Source organism: Salmo salar, chromosome ssa18 (assembly GCF_905237065.1).
Source record: "Salmo salar chromosome ssa18, Ssal_v3.1, whole genome shotgun sequence".
NCBI classification, from domain to species: Eukaryota; Metazoa; Chordata; class Actinopteri; order Salmoniformes; family Salmonidae; genus Salmo; species Salmo salar.
In genome coordinates this window covers 38,987,671-39,011,692 of record NC_059459.1, presented here as the reverse complement: position 1 = coordinate 39,011,692, position 24,022 = coordinate 38,987,671, and the positions used below count along the sequence as shown (strand labels likewise).

The 24,022-nt window shown below is 43.8% G+C and overlaps 2 protein-coding genes across 4 annotated transcripts in view; one reads left to right on the top strand and one right to left on the bottom strand.

The window, feature by feature from the left end:
• Positions 1–1,685: 1,685 nt before the first annotated feature.
• On the bottom strand, positions 1,686–11,176 carry LOC106577374 (BCL2/adenovirus E1B 19 kDa protein-interacting protein 3). 3 transcript variants are annotated; one of them, XM_045701111.1, is made up of 7 exons: positions 10,819–11,169; positions 9,629–9,802; positions 9,352–9,586; positions 8,933–9,008; positions 8,543–8,649; positions 8,142–8,291; positions 1,686–3,235 (listed from the first exon to the last, which is right to left on the bottom strand). In XM_045701111.1, exons 1-7 carry the CDS (start codon positions 10,859–10,861, stop codon positions 3,187–3,189), a joined length of 834 nt encoding a protein of 277 aa, XP_045557067.1. In that variant the 5' UTR covers positions 10,862–11,169; the 3' UTR covers positions 1,686–3,186. The 3 variants fall into 3 exon arrangements, with proteins under 3 accessions (XP_045557067.1, XP_045557068.1, XP_045557066.1); XM_045701112.1 differs by having other exon boundaries at positions 8,142–8,249; positions 9,352–9,802; positions 10,819–11,176; XM_045701110.1 differs by having other exon boundaries at positions 9,352–9,802.
• A 2,226-nt stretch (positions 11,177–13,402) lies between these two features.
• LOC106577179 (janus kinase and microtubule-interacting protein 3) overlaps positions 13,403–24,022 on the top strand; it is a 231,518-nt gene continuing 220,898 nt past the window's right edge. Inside the window, 1 exon segment of the mRNA XM_045701109.1 lies at positions 13,403–13,778. The gene's annotated coding sequence lies outside the window, so the exon portion shown is untranslated.

The following is a 24,022-nucleotide window of genomic DNA, read 5'->3' as shown; positions in this document are numbered from 1 at the left end:
TCCAGCAACCTTTCGGTTACTGGCCCAACACTCTAACCACTAGGCTACCTGCCTCTAACCACTAGGCTACCTGCCTCTAACCACTAGGCTACCTGCCTCTAACCACTAGGCTACCTGGCTCTAACCACTAGGCTACCTGGCTCTAACCACTAGGCTACCTGGCTCTAACCACTAGGCTACCTGGCTCTAACCACTAGGCTACCTGGCTCTAACCACTAGGCTACCTGGCTCTAACCACTAGGCTACCTGCTCTAACCACTAGGCTACCTGGCTCTAACCACTAGGCTACCTGGCTCTAACCACTAGGCTACCTGGCTCCAACCACTAGGCTACCTGGCTCTAACCACTAGGCTACCTGGCTCTAACCACTAGGCTACCTGGCTCTAACCACTAGGCTACCTGGCTCTAACCACTAGGCTACCTGGCTCTAACCACTAGGCTACCTGGCTCTAACCACTAGGCTACCTGGCTCTAACCACTAGGCTACCTGCTCTAACCACTAGGCTACCTGACTATAACCACTAGGCTACCTGCCGTATTATCTTAGATCCTGATACATTGTAGTCCAGTAAGACAGGGTGGCTTTAAGAAGGATTCTACAGCCTTAATCTCTCGAGGAGGAAACCCTCAGTGATGCCCCCTGCAAGTTTCAACTGTACCAACCATGTTTTAAGTTGTGTAATAGCATCCGATATGTTCTACAGAAGACTACTGTCCTTTTTTAGTTTTTGCTTGAATGGGTTTGTTGTCCTGTCTGAACTCTGGTACAGTCAGGATCCTGCGGTCGGTCTGCAGAAGAGGAAGATGTTTAACTGTCGTGTCTCTACTATCCAGACATCATCCTCTCCTTCAGCTGTACTGATCTGGAAGAACTGACCAGATGAAAGCCAGCTTCATGGTGAGACCTGTCTAGTCTTTTCCAATCAGTGTAGATAAGAGACTAGTAGAGGAGCGATTTTTAAGACGATTGGGAGAGCCATAGGTCGTTCCTGCCCAACTAGATGTGCAGGCATTGCGTTTCATCAACCAATGGTTGTTTGCCACGTCATTGACTGTGCACTAGAGCAACAAATTGCTATATATGATGTGGTTATCCGATATGTTAAATACCTATCCAGGCGTTGTAAAATCTGGCATGTGTCTGCAATGTTGTCGGGCAGGAACTCGACCAGACCAGACACAACTGCTGAATGCCTGCCTTCCTCCAGACAAAACTGGCCAGCAGTCGTTCAGTCAACTCCAAAGGAACCACGACCTTCATGAAGAAAGGGTACTTGTTATTGTACACCCAGTATACAATATCACCCGGCAATATACAATGGTCTGAAATCACTGAAAGAATAATCTAAGGTTTAAAAGTACAAAATGGTGTCGTTGTGATGCTCTTTAAATCAGGAACTAGTCGGGGTGAATTACAGCCTTCTGTTGAATGACCATGTTCCTTGTTTTATAATGCTAACACTGTGGAAATGTATTAATCTGTTTGGTTATTTGTGATAGGAGTTTACTTGTTGGCATGGTAAGGGTACACGTTTGAAATATCCATTTGGTATGAAAGACCCATTGTTGTACAAATCGTTGGTGAGAATACACTGCTGGAAAAAGGCAATTTTAGGAAAATGTATTGACATTTTGGATAATTGCGTTTTCCTTGTATTGTTTACAGAAACGAGCACAGAGATGGATATTTTTATAATGGAACCATTTTATTTTTCAGATACAGTTCCAACTGTTCATACAAAACAGTTTTCAAATTCACATATACACTTGACATGGTGACCAGCTCTACAAGACATGCAGAAACAGATTGGTAATGCCTTTTCAAGGCATAACTCGGAAGCCTCTGTTACTCTCTTCATTCTTAGAACAAAAATACTGAAGCATTCTGGATACTGAGATTTCGTACTTAATTCGAGTGAAGTATAAGTAAATCAAAATAAAGATTTCTAAATTCCCTCATAATTACAAGTGTGAAAGTCTATATTTTCCCCTAAAATTTTTGATATGGAGATGTGGTCTGATGCAGTAGTGGTAGAAAATCTGTTTAGTGTATTTCAAATGGTTATGTAGACAATTAACATGCCACCAACCATAACACGTTTGGTTTACATAGTGCCACATCTAATGTACACAATGTACAATTCTAACCATACACATGCATACTCAGTGAATGTGACACATTGTTGTCACTGAAAACAACCCTGAGTGAAAAATAATACCAACAAACTGAAAGGTGCCGACAGAACCAAAAACCTTACGCTCCTTCCTGTTTGACCTAATCTGGGATCTAATGGAAGATACTCCATACATTGATTCTCCAATACTTCCTCAAACACTTTCAAGGTTTATCTATTTCAAACCTTTTTAATTTTGGCTGAAACCTTGTTTTATTATTAAGGCCTCATGATCCATGAGAAGAATCCGGGTCAGAAATAACGTTTTGGTTGAATGGCTTGATCCCTTTTTCCCCAACCAAGGACATTCTGATAAAACAATCAAGCAACAGCCCCCTCAAATACAACTTCCAGCTTACCTTGTCTAACCCATTCCCTTTTCTTCCCCATACATATCTCAATGCTGAGAAATTCACAGTGCTTTTCTGTATCATCACCTTTTTAACTAATATCATTATCTCAAAAGTCTGCTACTACGAAAATGTCTCAATTCAGAGCAAGATAAAATGGCTTGAAAATGACTGACAGTGAACGCTAGCTAGCTAGCTGATAACGATGGCTCTTAAACGTTGATCATAAGATGGCCCCCTACCCAGTGAGATGGAGGAGGGACACTGGGCTCTACTTTCCAGTGGAGCAGTGGTTTTTAAAAGCAGCGCTGGGGAACTAAGGGAAAAGCCAACAGTATTCACAGGGGTACAATACAGATACAGGCAGGGTGGACTGCTCACCGCCAGGGGAAAACAAAAAGGATGTGTGTCCCAAATGGAACCCTATTCTCTATATAGTGCACCACTTTAGATCAGAGTCCTATGGGAACTGGTCAAAAGTAGGTGCACTATGTAGGGAATAGGGTGCCATTTTGAGCCATCTATTCAGTGGAGTTGGGGTACACATGACAGATGTTGCCTATCTGTATCTAATAAGCGCCACTTCAACCCTAGCAGCAGTGGAAGATAATAACGGTGTTGGTGCCAAAAACCATGTTGTTCCAGTCCAGCGGAGTGTCCCTTTAGAAGGTACTGGTCACTGAGGTAGTTAGACGTCTCCCAATGTACACCCTGAGGACAGAGGGGAAAGAACATCAAAATACAGTCCCCAGTGTATTTTATTTTATTTACTAGGATCGCCCAATGAGCTGCTGCTGAGGCAGGGTCTACTCTTCCCGGGGTCCAAACAGGAAACAACACATAAAACACACAGCACTACATTACAATGTAGTCATTTAGCAGATGTTCCCATCCAGGGAGACCCACAGCTAGCGCACTCATCTCAAGATAGCCAGGTGACACAACCAGGCATCACAGTCGTATCCCCAACCATGTATCACAGTCGTATCCCAACCACATACAGTTGAAGTCGGAAGTTTACATACACCTTAGCCAAATGCATTTAAACTCCATTTTTCTCAATTCCTGACATTTATTCCTAGTAAAAATTTCCTGTTTTAGGTCAGTTAGGATCACCACTATATATTAAGAATGTGAAATGTCAGAATAATAGTAGAGAATTATTTCAGCTTTTATTTCTTTCATCACATTCCCAGTGGGTCAGAAGTTTACATACACTCAATTAGTATTTGGTAGTGTCATGACATTGCCCTCTTTGGGTACAGCGAGCACCATCCCCCTCTCCCTCTCTATACTCCTTACACCAGGCTCTGTTAGACAGGTCATACATTCCTGGAGGAGATCCTCTCCTCATGGCCAGAGTATAAGAGATGGTGAGTTTTCATAGAGAGAACAAAGGAATTTCTTCCACCTCACAGAACTTGACAACCGAACAATATTCATGTTCTGGAGAATGTATAAAAGATTGGTGAAGAATCCAGCTACGAACTGGTCCGTTTGGTACAATTTTGGGAAACTCATGAGAGACAATACAGCCACATTACCATAACCCTGTTTATACAAGAGTCTCAGTTATGAGGCTTACATCTAATTGTTGTATAAAATGAATGAGTAAAGATGAAACTATTTGTGAAATTATGTAATGTGATTTTAGACTGTTTAATGAAGGAAACGCCAATTCCCTTTGGAGTTTGACTAAATCAGAGGCCCGCCCATAAGCACAGACATTGAGCTGGCATCATGGGACCGGCCCTTTCTGCTCCTCCGAATAAAACCCCACCTTGGGAATTTATCTTCAGACCAGCTTAACTCGATAACCACGAGAGGGCTAAGGTTTGCAGACCATGCATTTCTCTTGCTGAATTCTTAACCATACCACGTGGTTAAACTCTTAGACTATCGATACCAACAGAATAAGAACAAATCTTTGATACTAATTACTAGTCTGCAGCTAGGAATTATGTACCCGTGAATGCGAGGACCAACAACTGCCGAAAGATCTATTCTATAACGACATAGCTGAATGTTACTCTGAACTACCCATTCTAACCACGGCAGAGAGAGAGAGCAGGCGGACAAACTCTGCAACAGAAACAAACTTTTCAACAGAGATCAGGACGACACACTGAGCTTAAATATATATATTGATTGCAATTATTCCAGAATGAGTGAGTGTTCATGTGCAAAGGATTAGCATTTCAATTATTATAATTATCAACTTTGTGGTGTCTTATCTCAGTCGACCCCCACTTCCCTATTGTCCACCAAGCCGCAATGTCGGTTTAGCCCACTAGGGCACATTCCCCTTTAATTTCCTTGTAACCATATCTTCTGTTTGTTATGCATTTCTGTGGTTTACTTAGTTAGTAAATAAATGATTTAAGACAATTGATGTATGGATGACTCATAGTGAAGACTGGGTTCGTGCAGATAACCAACAAATTACGACATTTGGAATGAGACTAACGTGAGGTAAAGAATAATTCATTAATTCAAAGACTAATTGATCAGATATTAAAATATCAGAAACTTATATTAGGAAAATTATAACTTCTTAATCTAAATATTTTCCCTGGTGCCCCGACTTCCTAGTTAATTACAGTTACATGATTAATTAGTTATTTGATAAAAATAAGTCTTAAGTTTTAATGATGCCAAAGACACGACAGTAGCATTGCCTTTAAATTGTTTAACTTGGGTCAAACATTTTGGGTAGCCTTCCACAAGCTTCCCACAATGCACCAGAGTTGGTGTAACAGTCAGGTTTGTAGGCCTCCTTTCTCACACACGCTTTTTCAGTTCTGCCCACAAATTTTCTATAGGTTTGAGGTCAGGGCTTTCTGATGGCCACTCCAATACCTTGACTTTGTTGTCTGATAAAGGATTTATATGTTTAAAGTAATGATTCAAGTATTCCACCCTGAAATCATATAATTGTATGAAATGTGTTGGAGTCATAATTTAATAATGTGTGTGACTAGACCATTGTGTTACTATTTCGCAATATGAGCTGGCTAGAGTTGAAACATTCAAGGCCAACGGAACTGTCGACTTGTGATAACTCTGAAACAAAACAACAGGAAAGAGGGCCCTTCCAAGGCCCCTCTAATCTAGGGAGGAGAGGAACGGCGAGAAACTGCCAAGGCTGGTAGAAAAGTGATAAAACTGTGTGTGTGTAAGTAGGTGGGGGTGGGAGTTATAAAATGACTGAGTTGGCATTTTTTACTTGAGTATGTTCTCCGAATAAAGAACCAACCTTTTGCAGAAATCTGGGACTTTGCCTAATTCTTATTAACCCTAGCTTTACAACCTAGGGGGAAGTGGTCAAAGCTATAGTGATTGTTATCATCACTGGGATTGAAAAATTCTCATGACATTGTCCTTAAGCCGTTTTGCCACAACTTTGGAAGTATGCTTGGGGTCATTGTCCATTTGGAAGACCCATTTGCAACCAAGCTTTACTTCCTGACTGATGTCTTGATGTTGCTTCAATATATCCACATAATTGTCCATCCTCATTATGTCATCTATCTTGTGAAGTGCACCAGTCCCTCCTGCAGCAAAGCACCCCCACAACATGATGCTGCCATCCCCATGCTTCACGGTTGGGATGGTGTTCTTCAGCTTGCAAGCGTCCCCCTTTTTCCTCCATACATAACGATGGTCATTATGGCCAAACAGTTCTATTTTTGTTTCATCACACCACAGGACAATTCTCCAAAAAGTACAATCTTTGTCCCCATGTGCAGTTGCAAACCGTAGTCTGGCTTTTTTATGGCGGTTTTGGAGCAGTGGCTTCTTCCTTGCTGAGCGGCCTTTCAGGTTATGTCTATATAAGACTCGTTTTACTGTGGCGATAGATACTTTTGTACCTGTTTACTCCAGCATCTTCACAAGGTCCTTTGCTGTTGTTCTGGGATTGATTTGCACTTTTCGCACTAAAGTACATTCATCTCTAGGAGACAGAACACATCTCCTTCCTGAGCGGTATGTCGGCTGCGTGGTCCCATGGTATTTATACTTGCGTACTATTGTTTGTACAGATGAACGTGGTACCTTTAGGCATTTGGAAATTGCTCCCAAGGATGAACCAGACTTGTGGAGGTCTACAATTGGCTGATGTCTTTTGATTTTCCCATGATGTCAAGCAAAGAGGCACTGAGTTTGAAGGTAGGCCTTGAAAGACGTCCACAGGTACACCTCCAATAAATAATAATTGTCGTTCTGCCCCTGAACAAGGCAGTTAACCCACTGTTCCTAGGCTGTCATTGTAAATAAGAATTTGATCTTAACTGACTTAAATAAAGGTTAAATAAATCTTGGGTGACAGAGTTCCATGTAGTCATGGTTCTATTTAATACTGTGTGTTTCCCAGCCTCTGTTCTGGACCTGGAGACTGTTGAAGAGATCTCTGGCTGCATGTCTTATGTTGTACTGATGAGTGTCTGAACTGTGTGCCAACTGCTTGAACAGACAGGTCTGTACCTTCAACACCTCGCACAAAGACCAATAGTGATGCAGTCAATCTCTCCTCAACTTTGAGCCAGGAGAGATTGACATTCTCCCTACATATACACAGTGCGTTAAAGGCTCACAGCTCAAACTATGGTGAATGAAGTGGATCAACCATTCCATTCTTCCCACAGTGAGCTGCGACCAGAAAACGTAATACATCTGATCTGGGGCTTTAGCAGCACAGCTAAAACACACATCTGCTAGAATGCAGCTCTAGCCAACTCTGTGTGTGTGTGTGCTCTCCAGCACGTAGATATAGTTGATGATAAAAAATACTGTAGTATAGCCTTCTAATTCTACTTAGATTAAGATCACATTATTGCTCAAGGACTCAATGACAGGCAATGGCATCTAGGATCTGATACTAGCAACCCCCCACCGGTTACCAGCTCACTTCCCAACAGATTCTTCCTGTCAGACCCGGGATTCAAACTGGCCACCAGCTCACTTCCCAACAGATTCTTCCTGTCAGACCCGGGATTCAAACTGGCCACCAGCTCAATTCCCAACAGATTCTTCCTGTCAGACCCGGGATTCAAACTGGCCACCAGCTCAATTCCCAACAGATTCTTCCTGTCAGACCCGGGATTCAAACTGGCCACCAGCTCATTTCCCAACAGATTCTTCCTGTCAGACCCGGGATTCAAACTGGCCACCGGTTACCAGCTCATTTCCCAACAGATTCTTGCTGCCAGACCCGGGATTCAAACTGGCCACCAGTTACCAGCTCACTTCCCAACAGATTCTTCCTGCCAGACCCGGGATTCAAACTGGCCACCGGTTACCAGCTCACTTCCCAACAGATTCTTCCTGTCAGACCCGAGATTCAAACTGGCCACCGGTTGCTGGCTCGCCTCTCTAACCACTAGGCTACCTGCTGCCCCTGGTATCTATGGTGGAGATGAGACAAAATAGTATACTGATCATCAAACTATATTTGTGTTACTATAATCTCTCTACAGAGTGCAGATTATATCCCATACAAACACACAAGAGAATATAAAACTCTTAAATATTTCATGTTCTGCTCTTTTACCCTTACAAACAATACATTCTTCATAATTAGCTTTATTTTCTAAATGTTTTTAGAATCATAACTCACCCCAGGCCGATGGCCAGTACGTGGGATATGAGCAGAGAAGGAAGGAAAAGTTTGAGGAACTCTGCAGAGAAGATCCCTCCGTTCTTCATGACGCTGGTGTTTCTGATGCTGAGAGGGTTGGTACGTTTAGGATGCTTCAGAACAAACTCCCTGCATCCAAAAGACGAGAGCACATTACAATGTTCCTGGAAGTGGTTTGGGTAGAAAGGAATATCAAATTCTGTTCTATTCTATTTAATTCTATAATAGCGTAGAATTGAATAGAATTTGTATTCAATTCAATGATATTCTATTGTTTTCTATTCCAAACTGGGCTGAGCAGAACTTAATTGAAAACACATGTAATAGATATGAGCGGTCTGTCTGGGATACTGAGGGGAATATATCGAGGGGGTACTAACTTGCGTTGAATGTTCTCAGGTCTACTGGACCAGTCCCAGATCCAGTCTGCGTTCTTCTTCATCAGGTTCTCCACTTCACGTCTCCGTTCTAGATAGTCTTCCTCAGACTGGAACAGAATATAAAAAAAAATACTTTATTTGTTCATTTGTTACAACGGGGAAACTGGTCTTCTGCTCTGCTCTCAACCTCTGAGTGGAAAAACTACGAATGTAAAACAATATATTGCAGAATTTGAAATATTAGGTTATAACTTTTTTTGTTTGTTTTAGTACCCTTGAAACCACCGTGCTGTGCCTCACAAACTACTTTGAGATTAGTGCCCCACACAGAGTTTAATAGAATGATATCATATTGAATCTCTATGGTGTCCCTGGATAAGGGCTCCAAACCTGTGAGCTGTTCTTCTCTCCTGAGCTGTGCACTTCTGAACCCCGACGGAGCAAAGGAGTCTGGGGCCTCGGAGGACTGAGTCGGGGGGGGGGGTGAGACACACAGCGGAAGAGAGAGACTACATAAGTATTGGGGAAGAGCCCTCTTGACAGATCTCTTGTGTTTTCATCATGACAGGCTTCATCTTCATCTATTAAATCTGATCTGGAATGTAAAGAGGCACTCGTACAGATGACGAATAGGTCAGAGGTCACTATAGTACCTACTGTATTATAACTCCAGTGCATGACAGTGTCTCTTATCTCTTAGTCCTTTGTGTTCAGATAGCTAATAGTATAAAACTAATCCAAAATGATTTTGTCCTGATTGGTCATGTGATGGTCTATATGGTATGTGATTGGTGAGTAGAGAGAGACACCTGTCACAGGGCACACTGCCCCTGGAGCTGCTTCTTCCTGACTCGTGCTGGGCGTCTAACAACATCTTCTCCAAGTCCACCCCTCCCTGGACTGAGGCAGACGCAGACCCTGACCCAGGAATCAGGTCACCTCCCTGGGTAGAGGCAGAGAGAGACCCAGGCAGGACCGACGCAGAGGTAGACACAGCCATCAGGTCTCCACCATGGACTGAGGCAGAGGCACCTAGCCCAGAGCCTGGTAGCTCAGTGGCAGAGCCTGGTAGCTCAGTGGCAGAGCCTGGTAGCTCAGTGGCAGAGCCTGGTAGCTCAGTGGCAGAGCCTGGTAGCTCAGTGGCAGAGCCTGGTAGCTCAGTGTTAGAGTCTGACACCTGCTCTTCCTCCACACCAGCAGCCCCATGTGCTGGTGAGCCACCACTGTTGCCATTGTTAAAGTGCAGCTCCACCCAGGAACCTTAAAGAAGAAAAATAAACATGACAAAATGGTGCAGAACATTGAGACCTGGTTCATAATAGGCCAGTCATAAAGCATGTATTAACATCCTTCATGTACAGTGGGAGTGGTTGAGGAGGTGTGTTTAGCCTAGATAGCATGGCACAGTCAGCCATTGCTAAATGTGTTCTTCTTTAAATAGCACCTGCCCAGTGCCCACGTCAGTCTGTGCCCCCCTTATTGCTCAATGGTCCCTGTCCTCTGCCCACATTTTCCTTCCTGTGTGTATCCAATAGGAAAGCGATGTGTTCAGCCCCCCCCCCCCCTCCACTTAACAGGCTGGCTATCCAATAGGAAAGCGACGTGTTCAGCCCCCCCTCCACTTTATAGGCTGGCTATCCAATAGGAAAGCGACGTGTTCAGCCCCCCCCCCCCCCACTTAACAGGCTGGCTATTCAATAGGAAAGCGATGTGTTCAGCCCCTCCCTTTTATTACATAACGGAGAAGCACACAACAGGTGGATGGGCAGAAGAATCTGGTTTGTTGTGTTCCTTATCATAGCTGCATTGAACAACGCCAAAAATAGCATCATTACAGCATTGAGAATACGCAAATCAGAACACTGCGCTAAGATCAATATCGAGTTTACATCATCCATTAGCTAGCTGACAATGTTATTATAGGCATGCCCTATAGCCTAACGTTACCTATCCTAGTGTCTGATCTGTCTAATGTAGGACAGCCAGGCAACACGAGGAATGTTTACATGGTCGCGGAATACGGACTTTCGTCATATGTCTACCACTGCTGAAGAAACATTGTTCTGATACAATGTAGCAAACAAATCATATGTGTTGAATTGTGTATCCTCGGCGCAACACTGTTTCACCATAATAATATGATGTAGAATGACGTAGGCTACATATCTCAGGAAGACGATACAGCATGGCATCCTGAATATACTGCGATCTTACTGTCCGTTGTATTCACATTATGCAACATGTCATTATACACTATGAGACAGCAATTAACTTACCCTGCAAATTTTCCTCGATGACACTTCGTTTGTCTTCCGTCATGTTGGTAAATAAGGGACGCAATGCGTATTTGATTGACTCCCCTTTGCGTCGCGATCGTTCGAATCAAACGCCCTAAATATTTGGAATAATCCTGTAATTACAAATCCGAAGATGGACAATATTATTCTGATGCCTCTGAATTGAGAGAAAGGTTTAGATCGAGTGCAGACCATTCAGAAAAGCTCTAGGCTACCAGAACAACAACAACAAGCATGTGACTAAACTTGGCCAGCTATGTGGCCTACACGGGTTTGCTCCATGAATATCAAATCCGGTCCCTTATCACTGGTGTATTCATTAATCGAATTCCGTTGCAAAACGTTTCGTGTGTTGCGAAACGTTTTGTAAAGGAAACAGTTTCAAAGAAAACGAGAGTTTCTATTGGACAAATTCAGGTAGATCCCTCCCCGTTCGTTCCGTTTGCTCTGTGCATTTGCTTCCGTTTGGTTCCTAGAGTAAACGGTAAACGGTAAACGGTTTCTATTGCAAAACGTTGCCAGACGAAACGTTTTACTGTGTGAAGCAACTCTCTGGGCTGTTGACCTAAATGAACGCTTCATGTGATAGGTCCAGAAAGTACTAGACGCGGTAGAGCTACATGTATACAAACAAGAGCGTGTTTATTTAGGCCTAAATAGCCTGATGTGATTGCTGTTATTATATCATAATACCGGTATGCATGAGCTTTCTAGCAAACATGCGGTATGTCTGGCAACACTGGCAGGTGTTTCATCCATCCATAAAGTTAGCCTGCAATACATGTAAAAACAGCCTTCACCTGTTGACCTTTTCCAGACCATCTAAGACTATTGGAGTGATGAATGCATTGACAGTGTTTTTGATAATGTACGTGTCTAAAACTCATTTCCTGTACTTTGTCCTCAGGGTAGCCTATGGCTTCTAGATATACCATGACAGCTCTTACAGAGTCCACAACAGCTCTCACAAGCTAACGTCTACTTAAAGTTTACTACTTCTGGTGTCCATATAGAGTTGTGAATTCAGTCATGCAGGGTCAGTGTGTCCTGCTGAGGACTGAGTATTCCATCACAATGACACCCTCCCTCCGCTGTATCCTCCATCAGTATTCCATCACAATGACACCCTCCCTCCCCTGTATCCTCCATCAGTATTCCATCACAATGACACCCTCCCTCCCCTGTATCCTCCATCAGTATTCCATCACAATGACACCCTCCCTCCGCTTTATCCTCCATCAGTATTCCATCACAATGACACCCTCCCTCCCCTGTATCCTCCATCAGTATTCCATCACAATGCCACCCTCCCTCCCCTGTATCCTCCATCAGTATTCCATCACAATGACACCCTCCCTCCCCTGTATCCTCCATCAGTATTCCATCACAATGACACCCTCCCTCCCCTGTATCCTCCATCAGTATTCCATCACAATGACACCCTCCCTCCCCTGTATCCTCCATCAGTATTCCATCACAATGACACCCTCCCTCCGCTTTATCCTCCATCAGTATTCCATCACAATGGCACCCACCCTCCCCTGTATCCTCCATCAGATAAGAGATGTAAACAGATAATAACACAGCCCTGGATGAATACACCTTGGCTACTTCCACATATGAAATCAGTGACATCTCTGGTCAAATTAGCTCTTTATGGTGAGATACAAAAACGGATTCCTCCCTCAACATTCCTCATTATTGTGATACTATAAATAAATAAACATCCATATTGCTCAAGGTGGGTCCCCCTGTCTCTCTCTGTAGTGACGTGTCTGTGTGCTGTGGAGGAGTGGAGCTGCCCTGACCCTGCAGTGGCCAGGGGGTGTCTGGAGCTGGACTAGAGCCTGATGGAGGCTGCATGGAGGCAGGCAGAGACTGGCAACCAACACATCCCCCAGAAGGAGAGCCAAGCTCACAGCTCACAGCACACAGCTCACAGCACACAGCACACAGCTCACAGCTCACAGCACACAGCTCACAGCTCACAGCTCACAGCTCACAGCTCACAGCTCACAGCACACAGCTCACAGCTCACAGCTCACAGCACACAGCACACAGCTCACAGCTCACAGCACACAGCACACAGCACACAGCTCACAGCTCACAGCACACAGCACACAGCTCACAGCTCACAGCTCACAGCACACAGCTCACAGCTCACAGCTCACAGCACACAGCACACAGCTCACAGCTCACAGCTCACAGCACACAGCACACAGCACACAGCACACAGCTCACAGCTCACAGCTCACAGCACACAGCATACAACACAGAGCATCACTGGCTAGGCACGCAGCACACACACACACACACCCACACCCACGCATGTGCGTGTGTGTGGTGTGCGCACGCACCTGCAGCGACAGCCTCCTGCACCAGCACCTCCTCCTCCTCCTCTGCTTCCTGTCTCCTACCGGCTGCCTGGTTCCCTCTCTCCACCAGGGAGGGCTGTGTGTTCACGGTAAGCATCACAATCCTGCTCTGTCTCTTCCTTCATCTCAACTGGATTTTCCCTCTCTCCTCTTTTCTGCCTCCTCCCTTTTTGTGATGAATCATTATCCTCTCTCTGCCTGCATTATTTCAGGGATTGTGGGTGCTGATGGATGTAGAGGCTAGTTAGCTAGGGATTGTGGGTGCTGCTGGATGTGGAGGCTAGTTAGCTAAGGATTGCATGCAGGCAGCCTCCCATCATTATACTCCATTAGCAGAGAGAGCGAGAGAGAGATGAGGGCTGTGACTCAGGGAAGCAGATCTGGCTGTACGGTAGCGAGACTAGAGAGATAGACATGCAGAAGACTGTTCTGTGTTCATTTTAGGAGCATGTGCCACAGCTCATAGCAGAAAATGGCGATTCTAGCACAGTTCCCCAGCTAAGGCAGGCAAGGGAGCAGACAGACAGACAGCGTTCACGTCACAAACTGGATCATGGTTTTAAGGTTGGTCTAACTCTAATCATACGCTTGTTTGATTTCCTGTTGTAGAGAGAGAGAGGTAGAGAGAGATAGAGGTAGAGGTATGTCAGAGAATGCTGCAGGGTGGAGCTGTTGTATACCTTCTGCTATCTGTATGTGTGGTGTGTATCTGTGACTGTGGTGTGTATCTGTGACTGTGATGTGTATCTGTGACTGTGGTGTATCTGTGACTGTGATGTGTATCTGTGACTGTGATGTGTATCTGTGACTGTGGTGTGTATCTGTGACTGTGATGTGTATCTGTGACTGTGATGTGTATCTATGACTGTGGTGTGTATCTGTGACTGTGGTGTGTATCTGTGACTGTGATGTGTATCTGTGCCTGTGATGTGTATCTGTGACTTTGATGTGTATCTGTGACTTTGATGTGTATCTGTGACTCTGATGTGTGACTGTGACTGTGATGTGTATCTGTGACTGTGGTGTGTATCTGTGACTGTGATGTGTATCTGTGACTCTGATGTGTGACTGTGGTGTGTATCTGTGACTGTGATGTGTATCTATGACTGTGGTGTGTATCTGTGACTGTGGTGTGTATCTGTGACTGTGATGTGTATCTGTGACTGTGGTGTGTATCTGTGACTGTGATGTGTATCTGTGACTCTGATGTGTGACTGTGGTGTGTATCTGTGACTGTGATGTGTATCTATGACTGTGGTGTGTATCTGTGACTGTGGTGTGTATCTGTGACTGTGATGTGTATCTGTGAATGTGATGTGTATCTGTGACTTTGATGTGTATCTGTGACTCTGATGTGTGACTGTGACTGTGATGTGTATCTGTGACTGTGGTGTGTATCTGTGACTGTGATGTGTATCTGTGACTGTGATGTGTGTCTGTGATGGTGATGTGTGTCTGTCAGATAGCTTGTAGTTCTTCAGTGTGAGGATGTATGTGGATGTAATGAGGATGTATGTGGGCCTTGTTTTGTGGTAAACCTCTCTGTTAGTAGAAGCTGCCGCAGCATCTCTCTCTCTCTATGTAAAACAATATGGGCCCAGTCAGCCAGAGATGTTGGTCGGGTCACTCCAGTCTCTGTCAGCCAGAGCATGATGTAATTGTTTTGACAGGTGCGAGATCCAAAACTGCCTGAAATTTGTATGTTCAAATCAAATCAAACGTTATTTGTCACATGCGCCGAATAAAACAAGTGTAGACTTTACCGTGAAATGGTTAGTTACAAGCCCTTAACTAACAGTTCAGTTCAAGAAGAGTTTTTACCAAATAAACTAAAGTTAAACATAATAAAAAGTAACACAATAAAATAACAATAACGAGGCTATATACAGGGGGTACCGGTTCTGAGTCAGTGTGCTGGGGTACAGGTTAGTTGAGGTAATTTGTACATGTAGGTGGGGGTGAAGTGACTATGCAAAGATAATTAACAGCGAGTAGCAGCAGTGTACAAAACAAATGGGGGGCCATTTGATTAATTGTTCAGCAGTCTTATGGCTTGGAGGTAGAAGCTGTTAAGGAGCCTTTTGGTCCTAGACTTGGCGCTCCAGGACCACTTGCCGTGTGGTAGCAGAGAGAACAGTCTATGACTTGGGTGACTGGAGTCTCTGACAATTTGATGGTCTTTCCAGAGTTGAATAGAATGACACTGCATATTATGTACTTTGAGCCATTGCACGTTTCCTATGTTGTGTTTTAGAAAAAATGTACTGTAGTTGTTCTGAGTATGTTCATGTGTGTAGAGACAGTTGAAACATACTGTAGTTGTTCTGGGTATGTTCATGTGTGTAGAGACAGTTGAAACATACTGTAGTTGTTCTGGGTATGTTCATGTGTGTAGAGACAGTTGAAACATACTGTAGTTGTTCTGGGTATGTTCATGTGTGCAGAGACAGTTGAAACATACTGTAGTTGTTCTGGGTATGTTCATGTGTGCAGAGACAGTTGAAACATACTGTAGTTGTTCTGGGTATGTTCATGAGTGCAGAGACAGTTGAAACATACTGTAGTTGTTCTGGGTATGTTCATGTGTGTAGAGACAGTTGAAACATACTGTAGTTGTTCTGGGTATGTTCATGTGTGTAGAGACAGTTGAAACATACTGTAGTTGTTCTGGGTATGTTCATGTGTGTAGAGACAGTTGAAACATACTGTAGTTGTTCATGTGTGCAGAGACAGTTGAAACATACTGTAGTTGTTCTGGGTATGTTCATGTGTGTAGAGACAGTTGAAACATACTGTAGTTGTTCTGGGTATGTTCATGTGTGTAGAGACAGTTGAAACATACTGTAGTTGTTCTGGGTATGTTCATGTGTGTAGAGACAGTTGAAACATACTGTAGTTGTTCTGGGTATGTTCATGTGTGTAGAGACAGTTGAAACATACTGTAGTTGTTCATGTGTGCAGAGACAGTTGAAACATACTGTAGTTGTTCTGGGTATGTTCATGTGAGTAGAGAGAGTTGAAACATACTGTAGTTGTTCTGGGTATGTTCATGTGTGTAGAGACAGTTGAAACGTACTGTAGTTGTTCTGGGTATGTTCATGTGTGCAGAGACAGTTGAAACATACTGTAGTTGTTCTGGGTATGTTCATGTGTGTAGAGACAGTTGAAACGTACTGTAGTTGTTCTGGGTATGTTCATGTGTGTAGAGACAGTTGAAACATACTGTAGTTGTTCTGGGTATGTTCATGTGTGTAAAGACAGTTGAAACATACTGTAGTTGTTCATGTGTGCAGAGACAGTTGAAACATACTGTAGTTGTTCTAGGTTTGTTCATGTGTGTAGAGACAGTTGAAACGTACTGTAGTTGTTCATGTGTGCAGAGACAGTTGAAACATACTGTAGTTGTTCTGGGTATGTTCATGTGAGTAGAGAGAGTTGAAACATACTGTAGTTGTTCTGGGTATGTTCATGTGTGTAGAGACAGTTGAAACGTACTGTAGTTGTTCTGGGTATGTTCATGTGTGCAGAGACAGTTGAAACATACTGTAGTTGTTCTGGGTATGTTCATGTGTGTAGAAACAGTTGAAATGTACTGTAGTTGTTCTGAGTATGTTCATGTGTGTAGAGACAGTTGAAACATACTGTAGTTGTTCTGGGTATGTTCATGTGTGTAGAGACAGTTGAAACATACTGTAGTTGTTCATGTGTGCAGAGACAGTTGAAACATACTGTAGTTGTTCTGGGTATGTTCATGTGAGTAGAGACAGTTGAAACATACTGTAGTTGTTCTGGGTATGTTCATGTGTGTAGAGACAGTTGAAACATACTGTAGTTGTTCTGGGTATGTTCATGTGTGTAGAGACAGTTGAAACGTTCTGTACTTGTTCTGGGTATGTTCATGTGTGCAGAGACAGTTGAAACATACTGTAGTTGTTCTTCGTATGTTCATGTGTGTAGAGACAGTTGAAACATACTGTAGTTGTTCTGGGTATGTTCATATGTGTAAAGACAGTTGAAACATACTGTAGTTGTTCATGTGAGAAGAGACAGTTGAAACGTACTGTAGTTGTTCTGGGTATGTTCATGAGTGTAGAGACAGTTGAAACATACTGTAGTTGTTCTGGGTATGTTCATGTGTGTAGAGACAGTTGAAACGTACTGTAGTTGTTCTGGGTATGTTCATGTGTGTAGAGACAGTTGAAACATACTGTAGTTGTTCATGTGAGTAGAGACAGTTGAAACGTACTGTAGTTGTTCTGGTTATGTTCATGAGTGTAGAGACAGTTGAAACATACTGTAGTTGTTCTGGGTATGTTCATGTGTGTAGAGACAGTTGAAACGTCCTGTACTTGTTCTGGGTATGTTCATGTGTGAAGAGACAGTTGAAACATACTGTAGTTGTTCTGGGTATGTTCATGTGTGCAGAGACAGTTGAAACATATTGTAGTTGTTCTGGGTATGTTCATGTGTGCAGAGACAGTTAAAGCTGCTGTTTTACTGCAGGTCCTACAATGCTCCAGGGAGTTCCATGTCTATTAGCTTGCTCAGATCACTCTTCTGGAATCCTTCTTTTGGGGAGCATGGGGGAGGTACCTTTCTCAGTGTCACATCCATCATCTTAATACATTGATCTTGTTGTTGTTGTCATGTGTTCAGATATGTAATGCTGGGGTTCATCCAGACAGCGCTATTACAATAGGGGAGGACACTGACACAGACCAAATAAGTGTGTTTGGTCACAGAACAACTCTGTGGTCACTGTGGTGAGGTAGTTAGTCACCCTTATTACAGAACAACTCTGTGGTGAGGTAGTTAGTCACCCTTATTACAGAACAACTCTGTAGTGAGGTAGTTAGTCACCCGTATTACAGAACAACTCTGTGGTCACTGTGGTGAGGTAGTTAGTCACCCTTATTCCAGAACAACTCTGTGGTCACTGTGGTGAGGTAGTTAGTCACCCTTATTACCGAACAACTCTGTGGTCACTGTGGTGAGGTAGTTAGTCACCCTTATTACAGAACAACTCTGTGGTGAGGTAGTTAGTCACCCTTATTACAGAACAACTCTGTGGTGGGGTAGGTAGTTAGTCACCCTTATTACAGAACAACTCTGTGGTCTCTGTGGTGAGGTATTTAGTCACCCTTATTACAGAACAACTCTGTGGTGAGGTAGTTAGTCACCCTTATTACAGAACAACTCTGTGGTCTCTGTGGTGGGGTAGTTACTCACCCTTATTACAGAACAACTCTGTGGTGAGGTAGTTAGTCACCCTTATTACAGAACAACTCTGTGGTCACTGTGGTGGGGTAGTTAGTCACCCTTATTACAGAACAACTCTGTGGTGAGGTAGTTAGTCACCCTTATTACAGAACAACTCTGTGGTCTCTGTGGTGAGGTAGTTAGTCACCCTATAAGAAAACTCTGTGGTGAGGTAGTTAGTCACCCTTATTACAGAACAACTCTGTGGTCTCTGTGGTGGGGTAGTTAGTCACCCTTATTCCAGAACAACTCTGTGGTGAGGTAGTTAGTCGCCCTTATTACAGAACAACTCTGTGGTCACTGTGGTGAGGTAGTTAGTCACCCTTATTCCAGAACAACTCTGTGGTGAGGTAGTTAGTCACCCTTATTACAGAACAACTCTGTGGTCACTGTGGTGAGGTAGTTAGTCACCCTTATTACAGAACAACTCTGTGGTCACTGTGGTGAGGTAGTTAGTCACCCTTATTACAGAACAACTCTGTGGTGAGGTAGTTAGTCACCCTTATTACAGAACAACTCTGTGGTCACTGTGGTGAGGTAGTTAGTCACCCTTATTACAGAACAACTCTGTGGTCACTGTGGTGAGGTAGTTAGTCACCCTTATTCCAGAACAACTCTGTGGTGAGGTAGTTAGTCACCCTTATTACAGAACAACTCTGTGGTCACTGTGGTGAGGTAGTTGGTCACCCTTATTACAGAACAACTCTGTGGTGAGGTAGTTAGTCACCCTTATTACAGAACAACTCTGTGGTGGGGTAGGTAGTTAGTCACCCTTATTACAGAACAACTCTGTGGTCTCTGTGGTGAGGTAGTTAGTCACCCTTATTACAGAACAACTCTGTGGTGAGGTAGTTAGTCACCCTTATTACAGAACAACTCTGTGGTCTCTGTGGTGGGGTAGTTAGTCACCCTTATTACAGAACAACTCTGTGGTGAGGTAGTTAGTCACCCTTATTACAGAACAACTCTGTGGTCTCTGTGGTGGGGTAGTTAGTCACCCTTATTACAGAACAACTCTGTGGTGAGGTAGTTAGTCACCCTTATTACAGAACAACTCTGTGGTCTCTGTGGTGAGGTAGTTAGTCACCCTTATTACAGAACAACTCTGTGGTGAGGTAGTTAGTCACCCTTATTACAGAACAACTCTGTGGTCTCTGTGGTGGGGTAGTTAGTCACCCTTATTCCAGAACAACTCTGTGGTGAGGTAGTTAGTCACCCTTATTACAGAACAACTCTGTGGTCACTGTGGTGGGGTAGTTAGTCACCCTTATTACAGAACAACTTTGGTACTGTGGTGAGGTAGTTAGTCACCCTTATTCCAGAACAACTCTGTGGTGAGGTAGTTAGTCACCCTTATTACAGAACAACTCTGTGGTCACTGTGGTGGGGTAGTTAGTCACCCTTATTACAGAACAACTCTGTGGTGAGGTAGTTAGTCACCCTTATTACAGAACAACTCTGTGGTCACTGTGGTGAGGTAGTTAGTCACCCTTATTACAGAACAACTCTGTGGTCACTGTGGTGAGGTAATTAGTCACCCTTATTCCAGAACAACTCTGTGGTGAGGTAGTTAGTCGCCCTTATTACAGAACAACTCTGTGGTCACTGTGGTGAGATAGTTAGTCACCCTTATTACAGAACAACTCTGTGGTGAGGTAGTTAGTCACCCTTATTACAGAAAAACTCTGTGGTGGGGTAGGTAGTTAGTCACCCTTATTACAGAACAATTCTGTGGTCTCTGTGGTGAGGTAGTTAGTCACCCTTATTACAGAACAACTCTGTGGTGAGGTAGTTAGTCACCCTTATTACAGAACAACTCTGTGGTCTCTGTGGTGGGGTAGTTACTCACCCTTATTACAGAACAACTTTGTGGTCTCTGTGGTGAGGTAGTTAGTCACCCTTATTACAGAACAACTCTGTGGTGAGGTAGTTAGTCACCCTTATTACAGAACAACTCTGTGGTGAGGTAGTTAGTCACCCTTATTACAGAACAACTCTGTGGTCACTGTGGTGGGGTAGTTAGTCACCCTTATTACAGAACAACTCTGTGGTGAGGTAGTTAGTCACCCTTATTACAGAACAACTCTGTGGTGACTGTGGTGGGGTAGTTAGTCACCCTTATTACAGAACAACTCTGTGGTGAGGTAGTTAGTCACCCTTATTACAGAACAACTCTGGTCACTGTGGTGAGGTAGTTAGTCACCCTTATTACAGAACAACTCTGTGGTCTCTGTGGTGAGGTAGTTAGTCACCCTTATTCCAGAACAACTCTGTGGTGAGGTAGTTAGTCACCCTTATTACAGAACAACTCTGTGGTCACTGTGGTGGGGTAGTTAGTCACCCTTATTACAGAACAACTCTGTGGTGAGGTAGTTAGTCACCCTTATTACAGAACAACTCTGTGGTCACTGTGGTGGGGTAGTTAGTCACCCTTATTACAGAACAACTCTGTGGTCTCTGTGGTGAGGTAGTTAGTCACCCTTATTCCAGAACAACTCTGTGGTGAGGTAGTTAGTCGCCCTTATTACAGAACAACTCTGTGGTCACTGTGGTGAGGTAGTTAGTCACCCTTATTCCAGAACAACTCTGTGGTGAGGTAGTTAGTGACCCTTATTACAGAACAACTTTGTGGTCACTGTGGTGGGGTAGTTAGTCACCCTTATTCCAGAACAACTCTGTGGTGAGGTAGTTAGTCGCCCTTATTACAGAACAACTCTGTGGTCTCTGTGGTGGGGTAGTTAGTCACCCTTATTACAGAACAACTCTGTGGTCTCTGTGGTGAGGTAGTTAGTCACCCTTATTACAGAACAACCTCTGTGGTGAGGTAGTTAGTCACCCTTATTACAGAACAACTCTGTGCTCTCTGTGGTGGGGTAGTTACTCACCCTTATTACAGAACAACTTTGTGGTCTCTGTGGTGAGGTAGTTAGTCACCCTTATTACAGAACAACTCTGTGGTGAGGTAGTTAGTCACCCTTATTACAGAACAACTGGTCTGTGGTGAGGTAGTTAGTCACCCTTATTACAGAACAACTCTGTGGTCACTGTGGTGGGGTAGTTAGTCACCCTTATTACAGAACAACTCTGTGGTGAGGTAGTTAGTCACCCTTATTACAGAACAACTCTGTGGTCACTGTGGTGAGGTAGTTAGTCACCCTTATTACAGAACAACTCTGTGGTGAGGTAGTTAGTCACCCTTATTACAGAACAACTCTGTGGTCACTGTGGTGAGGTAGTTAGTCACCCTTATTACAGAACAACTCTGTGGTCACTGTGGTGAGGTAGTTAGTCACCCTTATTCCAGAACAACTCTGTGGTGAGGTAGTTAGTCGCCCTTATTACAGAACAACTCTGTGGTCACTGTGGTGAGGTAGTTAGTCACCCTTATTACAGAACAACTCTGTGGTCACTGTGGTGAGGTAGTTAGTCACCCTTATTACAGAACAACTCTGTGGTCACTGTGGTGAGGTAGTTAGTCACCCTTATTCCAGAACAACTCTGTGGTGAGGTAGTTAATCGCCCTTATTACAGAACAACTCTGTGGTGAGGTAGTTAGTCACCCGTATTACAGAACAACTCTGTGGTCACTGTGGTGAGGTAGTTAGTCACCCTTATTACCGAACAACTCTGTGGTGAGGTAGTTAGTCACCCTTATTACAGAACAACTCTGTGGTCACTGTGGTGAGGTAGTTAGTCACCCTTATTACAGAACAACTCGTTGGTCACTGTGGTGAGGTAGTTAGTCACCCTTATTACAGAACAACTCTGTGGTGAGGTAGTTAGTCACCCGTATTACAGAACAACTCTGTGGTCACTGTGGTGAGGTAGTTAGTCACCCTTATTACAGAACAACTCTGTGGTCACTGTGGTGAGGTAGTTAGTCACCCTTATTACAGAACAACTCTGTGGTGAGGTAGTTAGTCACCCTTATTACAGAACAACTCTGTGGTCACTGTGGTGAGGTAGTTAGTCACCCTTATTACAGAACAACTCTGTGGTGAGGTAGTTAGTCACCCTTATTACAGAACAACTCTGTGGTGGGGTAGGTAGTTAGTCACCCTTATTACAGAACAATTCTGTGGTCTCTGTGGTGAGGTAGTTAGTCACCCTTATTACAGAACAACTCTGTGGTGAGGTAGTTAGTCACCCTTATTACAGAACAACTCTGTGGTCTCTGTGGTGGGGTAGTTACTCACCCTTATTACAGAACAACTTTGTGGTCTCTGTTGTGAGGTAGTTAGTCACCCTTATTACAGAACAACTCTGTGGTGAGGTAGTTAGTCACCCTTATTACAGAACAACTCTGTGGTCTCTGTGGTGAGGTAGTTAGTCACCCTTATTACAGAACAACTCTGTGGTGAGGTAGTTAGTCACCCTTATTACAGAACAACTCTGTGGTCTCTGTGGTGGGGTAGTTAGTCACCCTTATTACAGAACAACTCTGTGGTCACTGTGGTGAGGTAGTTAGTCACCCTTATTACAGAACAACTCTGTGGTCACTGTGGTGAGGTAGTTAGTCACCCTTATTACAGAACAACTCTGTGGTGAGGTAGTTAGTCGCCCTTATTACAGAACAACTCTGTGGTCACTGTGGTGAGGTTGTTAGTCACCCTTATTCCAGAACAACTCTGTGGTGAGGTAGTTAGTCACCCTTATTACAGAACAACTCTGTGGTCACTGTGGTGAGGTAGTTAGTCACCCTTATTACAGAACAACTCGTTGGTCACTGTGGTGAGGTAGTTAGTCACCCTTATTACAGAACAACTCTGTGGTGAGGTAGTTAGTCACCCGTATTACAGAACAACTCTGTGGTCACTGTGGTGAGGTAGTTAGTCACCCTTATTACAGAACAACTCTGTGGTCACTGTGGTGAGGTAGTTAGTCACCCTTATTACAGAACAACTCTGTGGTGAGGTAGTTAGTCACCCTTATGACAGAACAACTCTGTGGTCACTGTGGTGAGATAGTTAGTCACCCTTATTACAGAACAACTCTGTGGTGAGGTAGTTAGTCACCCTTATTACAGAACAACTCTGTGGTCACTGTGGTGAGGTAGTTAGTCACCCTTATTACAGAACAACTCTGTGGTCACTGTGGTGAGGTAGTTAGTCACCCTTATTCCAGAACAACTCTGTGGTGAGGTAGTTAGTCGCCCTTATTACAGAACAACTCTGTGGTCACTGTGGTGAGGTTGTTAGTCACCCTTATTACAGAACAACTCTGTGGTGAGGTAGTTAGTCACCCTTATTACAGAACAACTCTGTGGTCACTGTGGTGAGGTAGTTAGTCACCCTTATTACAGAACAACTCTGTGGTCACTGTGGTGAGGTAGTTAGTCACCCTTATTACAGAACAACTCTGTGGTGAGGTAGTTAGTCACCCGTATTACAGAACAACTCTGTGGTCACTGTGGTGAGGTAGTTAGTCACCCTTATTACCAAACAACTCTGTGGTCACTGTGGTGAGGTAGTTAGTCACCCTTATTACAGAACAACTCTGTGGTGAGGTAGTTAGTCACCCTTATTACAGAACAACTCTGTGGTCACTGT

What these genes read in the sequence shown, in the direction of transcription:
- LOC106577374 (XM_045701110.1), bottom strand. Translation starts at nt 10,861, where the DNA reads ATGACGGAAGACAAACGAAGTGTCATCGAGGAAAATTTGCAGG. An exon ending in CATCGAGGAAAATTTGCAGG is followed by an intron (nt 9,803 to 10,818) that starts GTAAGTTAATTG and finishes TTCTTCTTTAAG; the next exon opens with GTTCCTGGGTGGAGCTGCAC. An exon ending in GTACTGGCCATCGGCCTGGG is followed by an intron (nt 3,236 to 8,141) that starts GTGAGTTATGAT and finishes CTCTGTCCTCAG; the next exon opens with GGTGTACATTGGGAGACGTC.